The 23,407-nt window shown below is 39.7% G+C and overlaps 1 protein-coding gene across 33 annotated transcripts in view; it reads right to left on the minus strand.

Annotated features, from left to right (window-relative positions):
* LTBP1 (latent transforming growth factor beta binding protein 1) overlaps nucleotides 1-23,407 on the minus strand; it is a 442,730-nt gene that overhangs the window by 189,444 nt on the left and 229,879 nt on the right. For all 33 annotated transcript variants that reach the window (XM_063623691.1, XM_055252600.2, XM_063623686.1 and 30 more), the window contains 2 exons: nucleotides 22,454-22,678; nucleotides 20,696-20,970 (listed from right to left, as the gene is read on the minus strand). In XM_063623691.1, coding sequence (XP_063479761.1) covers nucleotides 20,696-20,970; nucleotides 22,454-22,678 — 500 coding nt within the window. The remainder of the gene's footprint in view (nucleotides 1-20,695; nucleotides 20,971-22,453; nucleotides 22,679-23,407) is intronic.

A 23,407-nucleotide genomic window follows, 5' to 3' on the forward strand; every position in this document is an offset into this window, starting at 1 on the left:
AGGCTACAAATCATAGAAAGAGTGGATTCAACCTCATTAAGTAGAAGATCTTTTCAACAGTTAATGCTCCTTAACAGTGGAAGATGCTGACTTCACTAGGAGCTGACCGCGGAAAACCGTCTCTCAGGGATGCCCAGGATCTGAAGCAGATGACCTTCACAATTTCTGCAAGGTCTAAGGTTCTGTGGTCACTACATACTGATAGGTTACATTATCCCATCTAGGAAATACAAGTTACTACACACCACAGCAAAACTCAAGTGTTTCTGCTGCTCTCACATCTATAATAGGACTGCATCTGGGAAGACGGCCTCCTAACCACCTCCTTTTGTCTTATCTCCTCCTCCCTCATTTCCACATCTCTAGAGTTGCTCACGCTGCCTGGGCCTCTAACTACAGGACTTATACAAATAAGGCAAAAGGAAGAAAAACAAACAAAGCTACTCCCAGCCTTGATTCACCAGTGCACTGGTCATGATTCCTACACTGACTGCATGAAAATAACTTTTCAACCCTTCCTATTTGCACACCTGTATGAATACTGTGATGCAGATGGTAAGGCTATTCAAGAATCATTACAATTATTCCACAAATATCCATGTTACTACATTTACAACACAAAATTATTATAAGCAATAGTGAAAAAAACCTTCAATCTTGAAGCTAGTTGTCAAAAATTAGATTGCAGGGTAATGTATGTATCTAAATCTTGGCCTGATTGGGAACACATACCTTCAGACTTTAATCTCATTTTTGAGGTAATACTGTAGCACTTCCCTGATATTCAAAGTTGGGCTGTGACCACAATCACTTTTACATCTGCCTATCAATGTGAGAGGAAGGATAGTTTAAAACTTATTTGGTAACCAAGGATTACAATTTTTGTCAGTTAAAAACTCCCCACTGGAGTTGTTTCAGAGCTGAATGATGATTTGAAGAGATTGTGATAGATGGTGGAGCACGGTTTCATAAGGTTTTATAAGATTAACTTTTCAGGTATTAAAATCGCTGGTACCTATAGTGCCTACAATGTACCCTCATTCCAAGAGTGTTTGCTGCACTGTGCAGAGTCCTGGGGAAGGAGGATCCAGCAGTGGTGGTAAGAAAAGAGTGCTGGACTAGAGTCATTAGACTTGGATTGAAATCCCAGATACTTCTTACTAGCAGTGAGAAGTTCAGCAGATCATCCAACCTCTCTGAGCTAGTAATCCCAACCCTAAAGGATTGTGAGATTAAATGATGCTTGTCCAATCACAGATACTGGGACTCCATCAACCCCTGTGTGGGGATTAGAAAAGGGCAGCTGTAGGACGTGACCTGCACCAGGACATAGAGTTTGATGAGCAGAGCATGGGCTGGACTCCAGGCCCCAATCATCCTCCTCAACTGGTGTCTGGTGTGGGTAAAACTTACAATCAGCATTAAAGTATTAGCCATTTGATAAACTCTCAGGACACATTTATTAAAAGTGTTCAGATATTTAATTATTAAAAGGTCCACTCCATAAAGATAGCCACATGTCAGGAACCTATTACTTAATCTTACTATTTAAAACACTAAAAAATGATAAACTGAAATACTCTTATGAATTGTCTTCATTACATGTATATAACTCATTATGCTGTGAAGGACTATTATACAATAACAGATAAAATATTTTAAGTTTCAGTAAAGAACATCTTTTAGAGCCAAAGGAGCAAATAAACAAAACCCAAAATGTTAAAGTGATCCAGGTTTCAAAAAATACTTGTAGAGATTGCACTGAGGGAAAACATGAAATAAAACAGAAGTCTGATTTATTGTAACTCTTGCAAGAGAAAGTAGGACCGTGTTTAGGCAAGAGCTGAAACAAGGAGGTGACTCAATGGCTCTACTGGGGAGAGAGATTCCAAAGAGATGGAACAGCTCTAGCTAAGCATAACACCAACCACCAACTGGGAGAACAGCCAGTAGCAATGGAGGAGGGTAAAGACAGGAGAAGGAGGGTCAATACGTAGGAACAAAGAGTGGGTGTGCAGAGTCAGAGAAGATGTGGAGCTAAACCATGGAGGGTTTTCCAAATTTGAGATTAGATGTACAGTTGGATATAAAAATCAACCAGGAAACGGGGGAAAAGAAGCATCATAGTTCCTTTCCTCAGAGCAAAAAAGTTTATATTGCTTCCAAATAAATAATTAGCATCTTTGAAACAATGGTAAGTACAGAAAGACTGACGAGGATGAAGAGGAGGAAAAAGAGAAAGAGATAAGTGTTTTTATAAAGGTAAAGTGTTCTATATCTAGTACTTCCCCTGAAATGTAAAAAAGAACTACCAGGATAAATTATATCATTCGCAGGGAGGAAAAGGAAGAAACTATATTGGAGATAAACATAATCAGGAATAATGAGAGGACAAAAATTTGAAATTAGATGATTGGAGGCCCATTGACTGTGCTTTTTCTCAAACAAACAGCAGAAAGGAGTTAAGTTCAGCACGAATAATATCTTATCTCAACAAACAATGTCCAGCCACAGTAAAAAGACTTCTGAACACAAAGCAAACTCCCAGATATCTACTTGCCTTACAGCATTAGCACATTATGAACAGGAAACAGACTTTTCTGCACAACCACATTCCCCTTGAACTCAGTGAAAAGCAGTGTAAGGATGACCCATAACTGGGTAAATGGCAAGAGGGCAGCTTTTGAAAATAGAAAAACATTCACATCCTCACTTTACCAATTACCACCTCCATGACTATAGGCAAAACTCTCAACGTCTCTCTGCCTACTTCGTCTTCTATAAAATGGAACTAGAGATATCCATTTTTCACGGAGCTCTTGAGTGGACTGAGACAACACATGTGAGATGGACTGTATGTGAGACAGCCATATGGCCAAGCCCCACTGGGCTCTCGATCAGTATTAGATCTCTTCCCCCAGCCTCCTCCTTTAAAAACCTGGGCTTATTTAACAAAAGAGCAATTAATCTAGTAGTTATTCGATATACAATATCCCAGATTCAGCCTACAGAGAAGAGATGTATAAAATAAACATGTAAGTTAGATATAGAAATAAAAGAAAAAGATATTCTTAAGATCTTGCTAGAAATATTCAGGTTTTCTCAAAAGTGCTCTGGCTAGTAAAGAAATACTCAGTGAATTAATGCTGTGGAGGGCATGTCATTATATGAGTTTCATTTTAACTCTGCTTAAGAAGCACAACATGGTATCACGGAATTCCAGTAATTCAACTTGTAAATATTGACGTTCAAGCGGCAGATGATTTCGCTTTGGGGATATCACGATCCTACTTGTCATGGTGCCATGTTTTGATGCCAGAGAACCAAGACCATGAAGCAACAGCAGGGGAGCTCACTGTGCTCCTTCCCCTCAAGGATCCATGGCCCAATCACAAAACACCACACAGCATGAGACTCTCTAACTAAGTCACGTCCCAGAGAATATAGCTGTCCTTTCAGGTTTAGATAGCAATGGTTTCTTGTGAATCTTCCATCCCTAGAAGAAACGGCCTAAGAGTCAGGGTGCAATAGTAGAAAGACTGGCCAGGTGAGGTGGCTCACACCTGTAATCCCAGCACTTTGGGAGGCCAAGGCAGGCGGGTCACTTGAGGCCAGGAGTTCAAAACCAGCCTGGCCAACATGGTGAAACCCAGTCTCTACTAAAAACACACAAAAAAATAGCCAAGCTTGGTGGCATGCACCTGTAATCCCAGCTACTTGGGAGGCTGAGGCAGAAGAATTGCTTGAACCTGGGAGGCGGAGCTTGTAGTTAGCTGAGATCGCGCCACTGCACTCCAGCCTGGGAGACAGAGCAAGACTCTGTCTCAAAAAAAAAAAAAAAAAAAAAATGTAGAAAGACTGGACTAGACATTAAAATCTTCAGTTTTACTCCTCACCTCCCACAAACTCAACTGCAAACTGATTTACCTCTCTGGATGTTAGCTGCATCACCCACAAAATTGTAAAGACAGACTTGCTAATACTCATTTAAGTGCCCAAGTTCTATGATTTTATGAAAGCTCCAGGGCAGGGCTGAGGGCAGCCAAGGAGCTATGGGGGCAAGGTTTCCTGTGGCAGGGCAATCCTATGAAGGTTGGTGTTCCTCAGGTGCCCCCTGCCTGCCAGGTTGATACATTAGATTTCATGCTGCCACAGCCTGCCTGGTGGTATCCTCATACTCTGACCTGGGCCAACCTAATCAAGGATAACCATAATAACGGGCTGCCTTTTCCTCACCCTACCTCATGCCAGCCCTTTCCTGCTAACCTGTACATATAAAGGGCAGCCCTACCTTCCTGAGAACAGTTATGGCTCTTAAATGGCTCGATTCTACATTATATCGGGTAGCTATAATGAATAATTATCAATAGGCAAGAGCTCAGAAATGATTCAAGATGCTCATGGAAACGCAGATCTTAGGTGTACTGGGCTGTGACCATTATAAAGTCACATTATAATCCATCAACCCACACTGCACAGGTATGTCCCATAAATTATTCCACCCATGCAGGTGCCATCCTCACCTCCATCCACATTCAGAAGCACATTACTCTAACATTCTGGCACAAAGCCTTGGGGTATTCTAGTAAACAAAAGCTACACCATCAATACTATGAATCTGGGTGAGGAGTGTTAATCCTATTTTTTTTTTTTTTTTTTGGAAATCTTGAACTTCTTTTCATAAGAATCAGAATGAAGTCCCCTAAGGGAAAAGTACTGACTGCATGTAACAGGTTGTTGGATCAATCCAAACTTCGTCTTTCCTCTTCTTTGCGCCTGTTAAACTGTCTTTTCACTATGGTATAAACACATCTCCACTCTGGAAAAGTGACTCCTGACAATGTTCTGAGCAAAATGGTGTTCTTCTAGCCCTGAATCAACTATGGCTCCAAATTAAACTAGAAAATGTCATGAACACTCTTTAGTGTCCCAGTACTAGCTCATTAAATATACTTACTTCTATGCATCAAAAAGTAAAAAGTTTTAAATCACTAACCCCTATCGCTAATGCAACTAGAGCAACATATTTGATCAGCTTGTTCTAAGGGTCATTGTCATAAAGAGCACTGTACGATGCAGAACTGGCTGGGTAACAGGCATTGTCTCATAAGAAGAGGAAAATGCATAAATACTTCCAGATTTTCTAACAGAACTTGTAAAAAAAATTTGCTTTGGCTTGAGCAGAACATTCTTTATAGGCAAGGTTTTTTTCTTTCTTTTTTTTTTTTAAGTCCACTCAGCTTTCTTTTATTAGAGTAATTAAAACAATGTTAGGCATTTGGGGAATCTGATACAACTATAATCCTCTGATATTTCAGGCTATTGATTTTATAAAGTATCTACTGTGACTAGAGCATTAACTGCTGGAAACGTATCCAAATCGATTTCTGACAGTGTATTTGTTTAAAACCTGCTGAAGCCAAACCATGGGCTTCAAGGAATTCCAGACAACTACTTTAGTTTATGAAACAGTATTTTAAAAGTTACGCTAAGGCAAAAATGGTTTTTAAAGTAACACACGAAGGAAAAAAAAAAACCTCTTAAGCATGAAACTTATGATTCTACTTGACATCTTTTCTAAAGAAAAGATAGAATTTGCGCTGCCTATTTTCTCCACCTCTACAATGATCTGAACATTTCAGCAGTCAAGTCTTCTTCCAGGCGGTGATATGTGTGTTTTGCTCTTAAGTTGCAAAAAGAAAATTTAAGTATAGTATTGTCATGATTATATTCTGACATCATAACTCCTGTTAGCCTTTCCTTGGGGTAAAACAACACAAATCACATGATAAATCCTAGTTCTAGATGGTGAGTAGATCAAATTTATTTTAAGTTTAATTACCAGGAATGTGTCTAAAAAGAAAGACTCATGTTGAGAGAGGGAATAAAGATGTGCATATAGCCATGATTATTATGACCATAGCAACCTGATCACCACCAAAATGATGAACATAAATGCCTATCTTCTCCAATCCTTCTTTTTTTTTTTTTTTGAAATGGAGTCTTGCTCTGTCACCCAGGCTGGAGTACAGTGGTGCAATCTCAGCTCACTGCAAGCTCTGCCTCCCAGGTTCACGCCATTCTCCTGCCTCAGCCTCCCGGGTAGCTAGGACTACAGGTGCCTGCCACCATGCTCGGCTAACTTTTTGTATTTTTAGTAGAGATGGGGTTTCACCGTATTAGCCAGATGGTCTTGAACTCCTAACCTCGCGATCCACCCACCTCGGCCTCCCAAAGTGCTGGGATTACAGGTGTGAGCCACTGTGCCTGGCCTCCAATGCTTATTTCTACAACCATATTGAGATAAATCTTCTATATTAAGCTTCATGTCTATAAAGAGATAATGAAAAGAACCAAAAACATTTTAGGCCTCATAGCACTATGTGAAATTGTAATGCATGCCTCATTTGGTTAAGCTTTCAGTTTTTTCTGTGTCTCTTCCAAGTACACAGAACTCAAAACTAATAATTACCTGTGGTTTGGTTACAAGTCATGTAGAAAAACTGAAAGCCACAAATAACACTAACAGGTTCATTTAGATCCCTGGGTGCAGGGAACCACGTCTGTCTTGTCCACTCCCTGACTCTTCTGGCAGAAACATCCATTGTTCCCCAAAGAGCCACTTGTTTCCCCACATTTCCCAGCTCTAAAACTATCTGTTGGATTGCCATAACAAAATACCATAGACTGGGTGGTTTAAACAATAGATGTTTTTTTTTTTTATTTCCTCACAGTTCTGGAGGCTGGAAGCCCAAGATTATGGTACCAACATGGTGGATTTTTGGTGAGGCCCCTCCTCCTAGCTTGTGGGTGGCCGCCATCTGGCTGTGTGCTCGCATGGACTCTTCTTCGTGCAAGTGTGTGGGGAAAGCAACAGAGAGGTCAAGCTCACCGGTCCTATCACATCAAGGCCCTGCCCTTATGATCTCACTTAATCTTAGTTATTTCCTTTTAGGCTCTGTCTCCAAATATAGTCGCATTGGGGTTTGGGGCTTCAACATATGAATTTGGGGATGGAAGGCATAATTCCATCCATAGCACTAACAGATATGGCCATGGGACTCATTCTGAACAGGGAGGTTATGGGAAAGGGAATGAGTGTGGTCCTTTGCAGAACATCTCGTTCCCTGCTGTAGGAATTAAGGAAGCCATATATTCTGGGTAACATGGCAGTAACATGATGGAACCACTATCAACCCAAGTCCCTGAAATATACAGCGCAGAGTCCTCTGCTCACCTCTAACATGTCTAATGCACACAAAACGTAAACTTTGTTACGCTAATGTGTTACTGAAGCACAACCTAGACTAACCTAATATATTTACCCACAATTCATCTGTGCCTAGTTCTGAGATTAATTCATAAGTGATCCTTGCCTTATAAAAAGTGCAAGCTGGTGAGGAAGAGAAACGAGGCACAAAAGCAACAACTTTAAAATATTTAAATTCAAAACTGTTTGATTAGATTCTAAATGCAATAAAGATTTAAGGAACAGAGAGAAGTGTGGGTTGAAGAAGTACTAAAAAGCTTTTCAAAGAAACTGATACTAAAGAGGAGTCTTCCAAGTCAGTAGGATTTGAGAGACCAGTATAGGTTATTCATTCCCTCTATTTGACATTGATCTGTACATATGGCCTGTGCATACGTCAGCACCAGTGGTGTCTAAGATTGCAGAAAAGAGCAAAGATGTAGAAACCATTAGAGGGTTGGAGGACTCAAACACACCTTGGTAGCCTCCTTAGCCAATCCAGTTACTTGAAAAATGAAGAAAATGAGGGCCAAGATATGATGAATTTGCTAAAATGGAAAGAGACCTATTGTCTTAGAAATACCAACACAAGCTAGTCCCAATCTCTGAGCCTCAAATTTCACATAAATAAATGGGAGACATAAATGTCTACTTTTCCTGTTTCTCCTGATTGTTTTGAAGGTCAAATCAGCTATCAGTTTTCTAAAAATGCATTGTCTTACAAAGAGGCTTGCCCCATGGCCAGGTGTGGTGGCACACACCTATACTCTTAGCTACTTGGGAGGCTGAGGCAGGAGGATCACTTGAGCCCGAGAGTTTGAGGTTGCAGCATGCTATGATCCTGCCACTGCACTCCAGCTTGGGCAACAGAGTGAGACCCTATCTCTTAAAAAAAGAAAAAGAAAAGAAAAAGAGGCTTATCTCGAAGCCACAGAATGTTAAGACCATATTCTTTAAGAACTCTGTTAGAGCTTGCACATCCTACACCAGTCTTCTGCAAAGAGGTCACTTGGAGGCATTGCTCTCTTTGTTTAAAATATTTAGAAATATTCAAAATATTTTGAATTTTAGAATTTTCTTCAAGGCTAGAGACATACTTTAAATATTCTCAATGGTGGCAAGTCTTGTTCAGACATGTCCAAGCTGTTTACACAATGGCAGTGTCACTAGAGTAAATGCACAGTCCCATAAAGTGACCTTGTTGAAATAGAACATTCAATCCTATATAGAAATTATTTTATTTAAAAAAGGAGACAGAAGAGGAAAAAAAATGGAAGGATGAGAAAGGAAAAAAAACAGTACTATCATTGTCTTAGAGAAGGTTCAGGGAAGAACTTTGTCCTCTTCAATATATGGCAAAAAAATGTGCTTCTCTCCCTATAACTTTACGTGGCAGATTTTAGAGGACTGATTTTTTTAGTAAACCAATTGATTCCTCTTCATTTTAGCAAATCTCAATTCTGAGGGATAGCACAGAGCCACATCAGACCATCAGAGCCTAGAAATACCAGCTATAAATCCTGAAACCATTTCTTATAATGTACAGAGCCAAAATCAACCATCAATTCAAGCCATCGTCTCTTAAAACTATTTCCAACATGCTAAGAACTGTCATCTTCAAACACACTGACCATAAAATCTTACCACTTTGCCAATATCAGAAGTAGCTCAACATGCTTCCACTCTGAGATGCTCCATAATTATTATTTTCAGTGCTTATTCCTATGTAGGAACAGGAGTCTAATTATTAATAGGTATATTATTTTAGAAAGCCCTAGAGGTATAAAATATGGTAATTTGATATTCCGTGTCATGATAAAGGCATTTCAATTGCCAATAAAATGAAAAAAAAAATCTGAGAGGAGGGGCTTAGGGAGAACCAATGAAGAAACAAAGACTTGCTTCTCTTAAACAGGTCAGGGCAGGTGGACACTTAAAGCTGACAGCCCCTTTGGTTCCCAGAAAACATCTGCCTGGGTAAAGACTGGATACTGGGCCGCAGGAAGGGTAACGTCTGGGTCACAACACATTCTCTGAAGTTCTAAGAATCTATATTTTGATTATCCTAATGTCCCAGCCCTACATTCTCAATCCAAGTAAAACGAGCAGTTCTCCTCTCCACTGGCAGGAGCCCAGTGACATGCAGACATGTTCTCTCTCACATGTGGTGTTTTTCTTTGGATCTTACCCTTGTCTTTACTGATCTTTCTTAACTCCAGTCTAGAGGGCTCCTGCACGAAAATCAATCTGGCAGAGGTTGCTGGAACAAGACCAGCAAACACTTAAGGGTTCCAGCACCTATCGCTGAGATGTGTAGGACACCTTCGGTGATACCTTCAGCTGTTGACGCAGGTAAGGTTTGGCACGGATGGCTACAGAGAGCAGCCATTTTAGAGCCACAAGAGACAACCAGACTCACTAACACTCAATTAAATATTTCTTAGATTATGCCAAAGGAGTACTTGAGTGGGACACTGAAGAAAAGCCCAGATGGCATAGGAAGTGCCTGGTGTTAATGACTTATTCCACCTCAAGGAAGCCAAACTTCAGTAAATGCAATCAGCACACACTCCAACTGAGCTCTCAGCTCAGCAAGAAGACAGATGTCTAGTAGCCTCAGCCTCACCTTCCCCAGTCACTGCCCAGCAGCTCCTCCAAAAGAAGGCAGGCCACTGCACTGGTCCAAGATCACCTGGGAGGGCCCTATCCATAAGGGCATGTGGCCTCAGGCCATGGGGAGGAAGAGAGAGTCACAATTCACCTCTGCCCTCTGCTGACCCAGCGTGGCTCAGTTCCCGTTCCACATAAGTAAGATGCTTTATAACCATTTTTTTCTTTAGACTTCTAATCTGTTTACGTAGTTTATGGACCCAGTTTAGGGAATAACCAGTGTGAAAAGTGTTACAATAATTCTGGCATTACTTCTGTCAGGATAAAACTAGGTTTGTTTGTTTTTTAATCATAGATTTAGGCTTCATCCCAGTAATATTCATGTTGTCAGGACAGGAGAGATACTGTGGAAATTCAAGAGCGGGTTTCTGAGCAGAACTCAATGTCTCAGCTCCCCTAAATGAACACCATTTCTCACCATTGAGAAAAGATTTCCAAAGTGCCCATGTCATCTGCATCTACCCAACCATCTACCCATCTTTTTTCTCCCATGTGGAGTTGGCAGGCATGACATCTATTTCCCCAGCTTCTTATTGGCTTTTGTCCAGTGGAAACCAAGAAATATTTTTCTTTATTCAAAGTCCTGTGACAAAAGTATTGAAACTCTTTTTAAAAAAAGTAATTTCAGCCATGCAATTAGGATACTTTCCACCTCAATGAGCTCATATTTTCCTGTTAATTTCTCCATTAAACTTATTCTTTTAAGTTTTTTTAAACAAAAGCTAAGTATATCTATTTGGCCCTTTAGAATGGGGTGTGTGTGTGTGTGTGTGTGTGTGTGTGTGTGTGTGTTCCAGTGCTACGCTTTAGAGCTTAGGATGTTACTGAAAGTATCTGCCAAAAGAGACCTATCTTCAATTAAATAATCTTTTTCTCCAATGGTCCATTCTGTTTCCATTTTTCCTGTCCAAAGAGAACTGCTGGAACAACTTCTGGCATCTCTAATAGAATCCCAAACAGTTCTTCTGTCACTTTAACTCAATTTTGCCCTAGGGCTTATTATTTATATGACCAATAATTAAAGGAAAAAAGAGTTTTCCCAATGATTTCAGGATTCCACATCCACTACCGGTCCTTTCCTTTCTTCCTAATCCACATAAAGTTTATTTTCTTCTGTAGAATATGTATTAAAGACCTCAATCTTAAAGTTTGTTTCTTATGGTTTTTAAAATCTTTTCTAAGAGTTTTATAGTTGCAAACTATAAAAGTGGGTTCATGTGTTATTTGATCATCTTTATCTGTGTTAGAGTGCTGTACTTAAAACACATGCTGTATAAATCAAGGTTTTCCAGAGTCCTGGAAAACCTGCTTTTTAATTAACTCAGGTATTTATATGTGAAATTTTCTGATCTTTCAGCATTTTGAAATAGGAAATCTCGGAGCACCTGAATTTTTTGTCTCCCCTTATAACGCCTCTGTCTGGTTACAAGGCAGGTTCCTGGGTTCAACAAAGAGCACAGGCTTGTGCAGCCAGGCAATTGGCAGGTTCACCATGGAAGCTGGACCCTGAACTCTACACTGTGATTCTAAATGCTTCCCATACAAGGCCTTTTCATACCATCTGGCATAACTAGGTCACTAAATGTTTGTTTCCAGCAACTGGGCAATCAATAAAACATGTTTGAAACAATCAAAAAGTCAGATGCCAAATAAGCTTTGAATTTAGGTCACTGTTAAGAGAACCAATTTAAAGACAAAGGTCACCTTTATACAATTGATTTTTATGTAAAAAAGATGAATATATTGAATGTTCCTATGATGCAAATATAGATTGGAGGGGTATTTTCTGAAACTTGGCCTCTCCTCAGAGATGATAACTATCACGGAAATGTTCGGGTTTGAAGCCTGTGAAAAATGAGATTACCTTGAAGTGGCTGGTGATTGTAACCACTGGAATTGTCATTCTAACAGTCAGTGAGCAAACTCTTGCAAATGTTTTCACATATATGTAGACTACCACAATTTACTCCAGGTAGCACAGAAACCTAACTCTGCCAAAATTAGGACCAACTAATTCATACTTGATTTAGTATGAATCAAGTATGCCAACTACTTCATACTTGATTTATATTCAAAGAAAACCACTCCTGTCTGTCACCCTATATAGTTCTATGAGATTAATTTCTGTTCTTTGAATATACGAGATTTAGTGATGCCTATAAAGACTGCCTATATAGACAGCCTGATTCACATAAAAACCAATGATTTATTTGATTGTTAAACATATTTTTAGAACTCTGAAATACTAAACATAACTTTCTACAAAAACAAAACAACAGAAATGTTTTTTTCCCTACAGGTTGGCATTCTCTGTCAAGGTGAGAAAACATTATAGAAACCTTTAACACCATTATTCCCGCCCTTTTCTCATTATAATGCAATCCAAAGAAATGTCCTCTGTGGTCACGAATTTAACTATCATCAGCAAATCTATTCACTGATCACTGAATTTTCTCCATTAATTCTCTAGCATTCCATCTCTAAAACAGCCTGGACTTCCTTGACTGATAATTAAGAGTACACCCTTCCTAATATTAATCAAGGATGAGGCTGCTTGTAACAAAGATGTCATTGCTCATCTTCTCACAATCCTCCCTGCTAAGGGTCAAGTAATCAATTCTAGTGAGCATTTATTTAGCTGATTTGTGAAGCAAGAAAATTCAGAATAGTTCATTTCTTCATGATCCTTGTCTTTACAACAGCCTGTAACGCAATCCTGATGCTTGATTCTTCACAAAATCCCCTATAGTCAACTCCTTTTTTTTCAACTTGACTTCTTAGATTGGCCCTTGGTCACTTCACAAGGCCAATTTCTCTTCCTTGGCCTCATGTCACCTCACACTCACCCAACACCCCCATTAAACAGTTAAAAACTTTAAGTTTGTTTCTAAAAAGTCTCTAAATGTACTACAGTGAAAGCTTTTAAATTTGGCTTTAAGATATACTATTCTATTTATAAATCTAGGAAATTTTAAAATTTTCCTCCTTCTTTCTAAGACATTTTCAAGTATACTGAGATATTCAAAGGATGATACAATGATCACCTGCAATATGAACCACTCAAGAGTCAAGTTTGTGCTGCTTGTGTGTAAAACACCTCTGAAACTACGGGCAATACCTCAGATATGTTGTGGGTTCAGTTCCTGACCACTGCAATAAAGTGACTATCACAATAAAGTGAGTCGCATGAATTTGTCAGTTTCCCAGTGCAAATAAAAGTCATGTTTACACTATACTGTCGTCTATAAAGTTTGCAGTAGTGCTATGCCTTAAAGTACATACCTTAATTTTAAAACACTTTATTGCTTTAAAAATGCTAATAACCATCTAAGCCTTCTGTGAATCATAACTTCTTTGCTGGTAGAGGGTCTTGTCCTGATGCTGCTGACTGTCTACCAATCAGGATGGCAGTTCCTGAGGGTCGGGGTGGCTGTGGCAATTTCTTAAAATAAGACAACAGTGAAGTCTGCAGCTTTGCCTGACTCTTCCTTTTACTAAATATTTCTCTGTAGTAAGTGATACTGTTTGATAGCATTTGACCCATGCTAGAACTTCTTTCAAAATGAGTCAGTCATTAAATGAGTCAGTCTTAAACCCTGCTAATGCTTTATCAATTAAATTTATAGCGTATTCTAAATCCATTGTTGTCATTTCACAATGTTCACAGCATCTACACCAGGAGTCGATTTCATTTCATGAAACCACTTTCTTTACTCATTCATAAGCAGTAGCTCCTCATCCATTCAAGTTTGAACATGAGATTGCAGCAGTTTGGTCATGTCTTCAGGATCCACTTCTAACTCGAGTTCTCTTGCTATTTCCACCATATCTGTAGTGACTTCCTCCACTGAAATTTTGTACCCCTCAAAGTCATCCGTAAGGGTTGGATTTGACTTTTTCCAGTATCTAATTTAATTAAATATCTTTAATGCTGATATTTTGACCTCCTCCCATGTATCATGAATGTTCCTAATGGCATCTAGAATGGAAAACCCTTTCCAGAAAGCTTTTTATTTACTTTCCCAGATCCATCAGAGGAATCATGATCTATGGCAGTGATAGCCTTAAAAAATGTATTTCTTAAATAATAAGACTTGAAAGTCAAAATGACTCCTTGATCCATGGGCTACAGAATGGATGTTGTGACTGCAGGCATGAAAACAACATTCATCTTTTTGTACATCTCCATTAGAGCTCTTGAGTGACCAGGTACACTGTCAATGAGCAGTAATATTTTGAAAGGAATCTTTTCTTCTGAGCAGCAGGTCTCAACAGCGGTCTTAAAACCTTCAGTAAACCAAACTGCAAACAAATGTGATGTCATCCAGGCTTTGCTATTCTCTTTATATAGCACAGGCAGAGTAGATTTAACACAGTTCTTAAGGGCTATAGAATTTTCAGAACAGCCTATGAGCATTGGCTGCAACTTAAAAGTCACCAGCTGCATTAGCCCCTAACAAGAGAGCCAGCCTGTCCTCTGAAGCCAAGGAATGACTTTCTCTCTAGCTATGAAAGTCCTAAATGGCATCTTCTTCTAGTATAAGGCTGCTTAGTGTAGCCACCTTTATCAGTGATCTTCTGGACAACTTGCTGCAGCTTCTTTTTTTTTTTTTTTTTTTTTTTTTTGAGACGGAGTCTCGCTCTGTCGCCCAGGCTGGAGTGCAGTGGCACAATCTCGGCTCACTGCAAGCTCCGCCTCCCCGGTTCACGCCATTCTCCCGCCTCAGCCTCTCCGAGTAGCTGGGACTACAGGCACCTGCCACCACGCCCGGCTAATTTTTTGTATTTTTAGTAGAGACGGGGTTTCACCGTGGTTTCGATCTCCTAACCTCGTGATCCGCCCACCTCGGCCTCCCAAAGTGCTGGGATCACAAGCGTGAGCCACCGTGCCCGGCCAACTTGCTGCAGCTTCTACATCAGCACTTGCTCCTTCTCCTTGTACTTTTATGGTATGCAGATGGCTTCTTTCTTTAAACCTCATGAACCAACCACTACTAGCTTCAGATTTTTCTTCTGCAACGTCCTCACCTCTCCAAGCCTTCAGAGAATTGAAGAGAGTTAGGTCCTTGTTCTGGATTGAGCTTTGGCTGAAGAGAATGTTGTGGCTTGTTCTAGACCTCTCTCAAACATTCTCCGTATTAGCAACAGAGCTGTTTTACTTTCTTATCATTCATGTACTCTCTGGAGTAGCACTTTTAATTTCCTCTGGAGTAGCACTTTTAATTTCCTCCAATTTTCCTTTGAATTCACAACTTGGCTAACTGATGCAAAGGCCTAGCTTTTGGCTTATTTTGGCTTTCAACATGCCCTCCTCACTAAGGTTAATCATTTTTAGCTTTTGATTTAAAGTGAGAGATATGGCTGGGCTCGGTGCCTCACGTCTGTAACCCCAGCACTTTGGGAGGCCAAGGAGGATAGATCACGAGGTCAGGAGCTCGAGACCACCCTGGCTAACATGGTGAAACCCCGTCTCTAATAAAAATACAAAAATTACCCAGGCGTGGTGGCAGGCACCTGTTGTCCCAGCTACTGGGGAGGCTGAGGCAGGTGAATGGCGTGAACCCGGAAGGCAGAGCTTGCGGTGAGCTAGGATTGCACCACTGCACTCCAGCCTGGGCAACAGAGCAAGACTCCATCTCAAAAATAAATAAATAAATAAATAAATAAATAAATAAATAAATAAATAAATAAAAAAAAATAAAGTGAGAGATGTGTGACTCCTCCTTCCACTTGAACACTTAAAGGCCATTGTAGTATTATCAATTAGCCTAATTTCAATATTGTTGTGTTTCAGCCAATAGGGATGCCTGAAGAAAGGGAGGGAGATGAGGGAATGGCCAGTTGGTAGAGCAGTCAGAGAATACACATTTATCAATTAAGTTTGCCATCTTATATGGTTATGGTTTGTGATGCCCCAAAACAATTACAATAGTAACAAAAATAACTTATAACAGATACAACAATGAAAAGGTCTTGAAATATTGCCAAAATTACCAACATGTGACAGAGACACAAAGTGAGAGCACGCTGTCAGAAAAACTTGCTTGCCAATAAGCAGGGTTGCCATAACCTTCATTCAATTAGTAAAAGACACAATATCTATCTACAAAGAGCTGAAGTGAGGTGCAATAAAAGAAAGTGTGCCTGTAAATTATGAACATCATGGAATTTCACCCCTAAAACTTTCAGCATTCATCTATTAAGAATAAGGACATTTTCCTGCTGGGTGCAGTGGCTCATGCCTGTAATCCCAGCACTTTGGGAGGTCAGGAGTTCAAAACCAGCCTGGGCAACATGGTGAAACCCCGTCTCTACTAAAAATACAAAAATTAGCTGGGCGTGGTGGTGCACACCTGTAATTCCAGCTACTCGGGAGGCTGAGGCAGGAGAATCCCTTGAACCAGGGAGGCGGAGGTTGCAGTGTCACCTCTGCTCCACTGCACTCCAGCTTGGGCCACAGAGTGAGAGACTCCATCTCAAAACAAACAAACAAAAAAGAATAAGGACATTTTCCTACATAATCCCAATCCTATTACCACACATAAGAAAACTAATTATTCCAAAATATCATCTAATGACATTTCCTATGGTTTGAATGTGTCCCCCAAAGTTCATGTGTTAGAAACTTAATCCCCTGAAAGCGACAGCGTTAGGAGTATGGGACCTAATAAGAGGGTTTTCCCTCATGAATGCATTAATGTCATTATCTTGGGAGTGGGTTAGTTATCACCAGAGTGGACTTGTTATAAAAGCAAGTTTAGCTCCCCCTTGCTGTCTTGTGTTCTCTTGTCCTTCTGCTATGGGGTGACTTAGTAAGAAGGCCCTGGTCACATGCTGGCACCTTGATATTGAACTTCACAGCCTCTAAAACAGTGAGAAATAAATGTCTTTTCTTTATAGATTACCCAGTGTGTGGCATTCTGTTATAACAACACAAAATGGACTAAGACAGAGCTCATGTTCAAATTTCCCCAACTATTCCCAAAATATCTCTTAGATCTGACTTTTTCAAAATAAAAAATCAAGATTTAATTAAGGTGAATACATTACACTTATTTTTTGTGTCTCTTTCTACAAACATCATCTCACTTCCTTTTATACTCTGATTTTTTTTTTTTAAGCCAGGCAATAATGCCCTACACTGTAAATGTCTGATTGTTTTTTCTGTCTGGATGTGATGTTTTTAACTTGTTTTTTTACCCTTGGTATTCCCTATAAACTTGGGGTTAACTCTAAGGGTTTGATTAGATTCAGGTTAGATATATTTGGCAAGAACGCTTCATGGGTAATTCTACTAACTCTATACTGTCTCACAGCAGGAGGCACTTAAGGTCAGGCTGCCCCACTATTAATGATGCTGAGTTGACCACTTAGTCAAAGGGGCTTCCTGACACGCTGACCTTGCCAGCAAGTCATTTATACTGCACTATGCCTCAGATTTAAGAGGCTTAATATTTGTGCAATAGCCTGCCAAGAATCCCAAGCTATTTCACCTCTCTGATCTCTTCTGACAACTCTTCCTTGCCCATCTCTTGTACTGTTCTCTTTCCTGTTTAATTACTCTCCCTTTCTGCCCTGTGAGCTTGGTTTCCTCATCAATCATCCATTTTCCTCCACCATCCAAACAGTTCTGAAATCCTACTCTACAAAGCTTTCCTAAATTTAAATACGTTGATCACAGTTCATCTTGGGTTTTCAATCCCAAGTTTACTACCTAATTATTAGAATGTGCCACAGAAACAAAGGCTATCTCTGTCAAATTTATTTTGTATATGACCTCTCATAGCAACATATAAACATAGATGTTTATTGGTAACTATTGCATTGAAAGTCTCAGTGTTTGACATTTGCAATTAATAAGACAGCTCCACTGAGCAAAGCAACAGTGAGCATTTATCCAGGGTTTTGTTTTTGTTTTGGATTATCTGCCATTTAAAATCTACCTATACCTCCTGGCTATAGCTACATTTGCAAACCAGCCACAGCAAGAAAGCACAAATGTTTGCAAACTCCTTTGTAGGATAGTAGGATACACCTAAACACTATGATTATTTGCCAGTAATTTATTTTTTAAATGCCTGGTTCACCCTAATTGCACAAATTAATTGGGCAGTCTTTAGCATCCAGCAACATTCCTCATGAACAGGAAGACCAATAAATATATGCTGAGAATGCTTTCTAAAAAATAGGTCTTATTTTGAAGCTGTGTATGAGTGAGTACACATGCAAAATGAATTAAGAATTGAGATCACTGTTTGGATCTTTTAGACCAGAAGTCAGAGATGTATGTAGATAAGACAAAAGTATTCCACTGAGTTTTAATTATTTGGGTAACTCCATCAATTAGCCAATTCATTTCAATTGTATACTCTAGGCTTACGGGTCAATAGTATCTTTTCATCTTTTCTCGTTAGCAATCACCTAAGATTATACAAGAATAACAAGTTTGTTATGCCTCATTTTCTTGCTTTTTATCATCTATGTTCCAACTTGGAAAACGGGGAGAAAGGTACTGGGCACACAATTTTAAAAAGATCTGCTTTTTCCTTTCTCCATGATCAACCTAAGCTGGAATGAATAAACAATGCAAATGGCACCAAATTTGTCCTCCCTCTCCAAGACCAGTTCGGTGCAAAGCTGTGAAGTGTATAAAGTTTATCTTCAGCCCCACTGTCTTTATCAAAATCTATCCTTAGCATAAACATTGTCTTAACTTTTAAGCTAAATTTAAATTGATGTTCCTTCTCCCAAAAGCATTTGCAAAACTGGGGAATGAAAAGCCACGTTAGGTCCCCTGTAGTCGCATTTCAGGTGTCCACAGGCCAATGAGGGCTTTGTTTGTGGGACTGATGCTGTCCCCTATCTTACTGAAAGCACATGATATAAAAACAGTCATAGTAGATGGTTGCTTAAGTTTGACTCTATCTTCATAAATATTCTCTAAGCTAATATTTGCATCGTTCTATAATATTTGCAAAGCAGGGCTCACATTATCTTGATTAATCTTAACAAAGTCTCATGAGCCCCACGTCTTATCTCTACTTTGCAGATAAGGAAGCTGCTTCCCTCCTACCCTGTGCTGGGCTCATGGCTCTAATCAACGTCTTACAACTCCACAAGGATGCTCTTTCCATTCCCACATGCTGCCTTCCATTCAGGTCTACAATCTTCCCTCCTTCTCCTAGAAGAAAGGTGACAATCCTACCATTGACTTAGTACCTAAAAGTGTTGCCCAGGTTTCTAAAGCAGTGACAATTAGTTCTATTACTCCCAAGTATTTCACATGCATATACACACACACACGCTATATTTTTAATATTCAAGACATCGCAGAGAAATAATAATAAATGTATCTCATCTAGTCTTCTCATGAGGGGTTTAACCCATAACCAAAAGACAGGAGGGAAACCACAGAACGAAGCCTCCATCATTATCACATAATGGAGTGGAGGAACCAACACTTTTAGGTTGTATTCACTATGCACATTCAATGATGAGTTTTAAAGAAAATTTTGCCTTTCTCTCACTTTATGATATAAATATAGGCCTAAAGTTACACTTCAAACAACTCATGCACTACACCTAAAAGTTATGAATTTTTTTTCTTTCTTTTGAGATGGAGTCTCACTCTTGTCACCCAGGCTGGAGTGCAGTGGTGTGATCTTGACTCACTACAACCTCCACCTCCCAGGCTCAAGTGATTCTCCTGCCTCAGCCTCCCAAGTAGCTGGGATGACAGGCACCCACCACCATGCCTGGCTAATTTTTGTATTTTCAGTAGAGACGAGGTTTCATCATGTTAGCCAGGCTGGTCTCGAACTCCTGACCTCACGTAATCCACCCGCCTCGGCCTCCTAAAGTGGCAGGATTATAGGCATGAGCCACCACACCCAGCCTGAATTTTTATAAGAAAATAAAAGATAACATGAAATATTACTTCCTGTCAAAGACGACATGAATTATTATTGCACAATGAATTCAAAACTCATGAACAAAACTATTGCAAAAGGCAAAAATATTTTCAAGCATCTTTGTGGAATATATCCTGTACCATATCTCATGCCTGACGCATGTTTTACACACAGATCATCCTAACTGAAAAAATAGAAACAGGTAATCACGGACTTCCAGAAACATTTCTGGAAGCCACGCACAGTAGCTGATGCCTGTCATCCCAGCAATGTGGGAGGATGAGGTGGGCAGACCACTTGAGATCAGGAGTTCGAGATCAGCCTGGCCAACATGGTAAAACCCCGTCTCTACTAAGAATATAAACATTAGCTGAGAGTGGTGGCGCATGCCTGTAATCCCAGCTACTTGGGAGGCTAAGGCAGGAGAATCACTTGAAGCTGGGAGGTGGAGGTTGCAGTGAGCCAAGATCGTGCCACTGCACTCCAGCCTGGGCAACAGAGTGAGACTCCAACTCAATCAATCAATCAATAAACAAATAAATAAATGTATTCTGTACATCAGGGACTGGCAAGCTTTTTCTGTAAAAAGACACACAGTAAATATTTTAGGTTCTGCAGACCATATGATCTCACTGGAACTATTTAATTCTGCAGTCATAGCATGAAAATGGGCATAGACAGTGTGTAAATGAATGAGTGTGGCTGTGAGTGTGGCAATAAAACTTTATTTACAAAAATATGGCCACGAGTCATAGTTGTCAAAGCCTTTTTTTTAAAAAAGCATTTTTATCAAGTCTGGCTTTCTTGTTAAAATGATACCATATCTGTAAGACATTACTAAAGCAGGCTCAGTGATGATGCTTACCTGTGACCCAATGGTTTCCTGGAAGCACCGGCCAAGCTGTGTCTTAGCAGCCACGGGGTAGACGTGAGGAATGACCTGCTGGTGGGAGTATGTGGAATGTATAGTCTGGGTCTTCTGGACAGGAAGCCCTTGGTACGAGACTTGGGATTGGCCTGGTTGAGCTTCTTTTGTCTTCTGGCCTGTTGGGCCATCAATTCTTGAAACCTGATGTATCTGGACAGAAGCCTCAGGCGGATGTTTCACATGGATATTGACTATGTTAGGAGGAAATTTCACTAAAACAGATTGGAGGAAAACTTGTTAGTCCTGAATAACTAACAGGCAAATCAAAAGTTTTAAAACATGAAAGTAAATTTTATAAACATGCATGCACCTGTAGCATTTTGCTGCATAGCCATCAAAATTCTCTTTTTTTTTTGAGATGGAGTTTCGCTTTGGTTACCCAGGCTGGTGTGCAATGGCTCGATCTCGGCTCATTGCAACCTCTGCACCCCAGGTTCAAGCGATTCTCCCGCCTCAACCTCCCGAGTAGCTGGGATTACAGGTGCCCACCACCATGCCTGGCTAATTTTTGTATTTTTAGTAGAGACGGGGTTTCACCACATTGGCCATACTGGTCTTGAACTCTTGACCTCAGGTGATCTGCCCGCCTTGGCCTCCCAAAGTGCTGGGATTACAGGCGTGAGCCACTGCGCCCAGCCAGCCATCACAATTCTTAAGGACACATGCAAAATAAAATAAAGCCTGAATTTATATTTTTTTAAAATTTGCAATTATAGAGAGAAATTAAAACTTTTAACAGTAACACATTCATGAGACTAAAATATTCTTTTCCAAAGTCATAAAGCTGTGAAATTCATGCTGTTTGTTCTAAGTAGGTAAATTTTATCAAATGTTAATCAGAAAGATCAAGCATTTGATTATTTTTGAATTTCTCATCAAATTTCTATCACAAAAGTTTTAGGATTTACATTCTTCTATTAAAAGAGAAAACCCAATTTTACAAGGCACAATTCTATTACCCTTAAATAATACAGTACCTGTTATTTTTGTGCTTCTTGTGACATACACACACACAAAATACCAAAGTGCATTATTTTATATCTACGACAAGCTACTTTCTGTAGGTTTCAAACAAAATCTCATCTCCTGATGCAAGGATTCAGGTTTTAAAGAATTAGAGCCAGTAAACTTCTATGACCCCTCTTTTTAAAAGTGTGCATTTATAATAATGCCAGGTTTAAAAGGATGAATTCGTCATAGAATTTTTGAGCTCCAAGTGACCTCATTTACTTTCCTCTACAGATGAACAAATTGAAGTTCAGTGAGGTTAAATGATTGTTTACAACTAAAACCAAGCATTCGTCAATTTTGAAGTTCACGAGCAGGTACTGTGCGATCCACTAACTCATTAATGCTGCAAGGCCCAGAACACCGTCTTGCTCACCTTTCTATTTCCCAGGCCTTGTCAGAACAATGCCATGCACATTTATTAGCTCTTGGTGGTAAGAATCACTAGAGAAGAATGGGCTCCTTTTTATTTTCTTATTTCCTAGACGCTAATTCTCTATGGCCTAGAAAGTACTGCAGCTACATACCTGGGCCCACATTCTGTCTCTAATGCCATTTCTCAGGCCACAAATCATGTACTCCATTCTGTTTCAATACCAGCCCTGGCCATCCGCAGATCCTTGACTTCTATGTGAGTTTGGCAGATTAACAGAAGTCTGGCAAATGGGCAGAAGGAAAAAAGCTTACCTTTGACTCCTTGCTGGCTAGTCACAGTCAGAGGCAAGGTATGTGTAGAATGGATGACATGCGTCCCCAACGCCTTGCCTGGCTGCTGGGACTGCTGATAAAGTTTAGGAACACTGGCACCATGGACTGGGATCTGACAAAGCTTTCCTGTGAAATTTGGAGGGCACTGACATTTGTCCCTTGAGCTGCACTGGCCACCATTCATACATGGAAGATGGCAAATTACTGAAAGGGAAAAGAGAAAATGTGGAGAGTTGGTTAGTCTCTCAGAGGCTAAGTAACGATCAATGAAAAAAACCTGCAAAACATACAGCCCATTATAGGCATCAGAGTCCCATGAACTTTAGAAATGGTAAACAGAGGAGTAAAGTCACTATGCCAAAAGTAGTCTCTGTTACTGACTACCTTTTTCTTTCCATCTTAAGTCATTTAACTCTTTAATAGCTTGTAATTATTCTCCCTCTGACAATGGAAAGAAAAGTTCACAGGAAAAGAGTGTATCCATAGTAGCCACTCAGGATTATTGTTTATCACCATGCCATTTTAAGTACCATTTGCAATCCATAATTATTTCATTAACTGACTCCCTAAATGATAAACTCCTCGAGAACAAGAGGTATGTATGGCCTGGTAGTGTGTATGGCCTGGTAACCTTAATATCCTTGGCACCTAGAAAAATGTCTGGCATACAATGGACATTAAATATTTGCTCACCTCATTCTCCATGATGTGATTATTATGCATTGCATGCCTGTATCAAAACATCTTGTGTGCCCCATAAATATATATACCTACTTATGTACCCACAAAAATTAAAAATTAAATATATTTGCTCAAAAAATAAACAAATGACAGTAATAAAAATAATATTTGTTGAAAATTTTCTCTATTTAAGACACTAAATGCTACCCAGAACAAATAAGTAGAATAGTTTGAATCATACTTTATAGGAAT

The sequence above is a fragment of the Symphalangus syndactylus genome, chromosome 18 (genome assembly GCF_028878055.3).
Source record: "Symphalangus syndactylus isolate Jambi chromosome 18, NHGRI_mSymSyn1-v2.1_pri, whole genome shotgun sequence".
Classification (NCBI taxonomy): Eukaryota; Metazoa; Chordata; class Mammalia; order Primates; family Hylobatidae; genus Symphalangus; species Symphalangus syndactylus.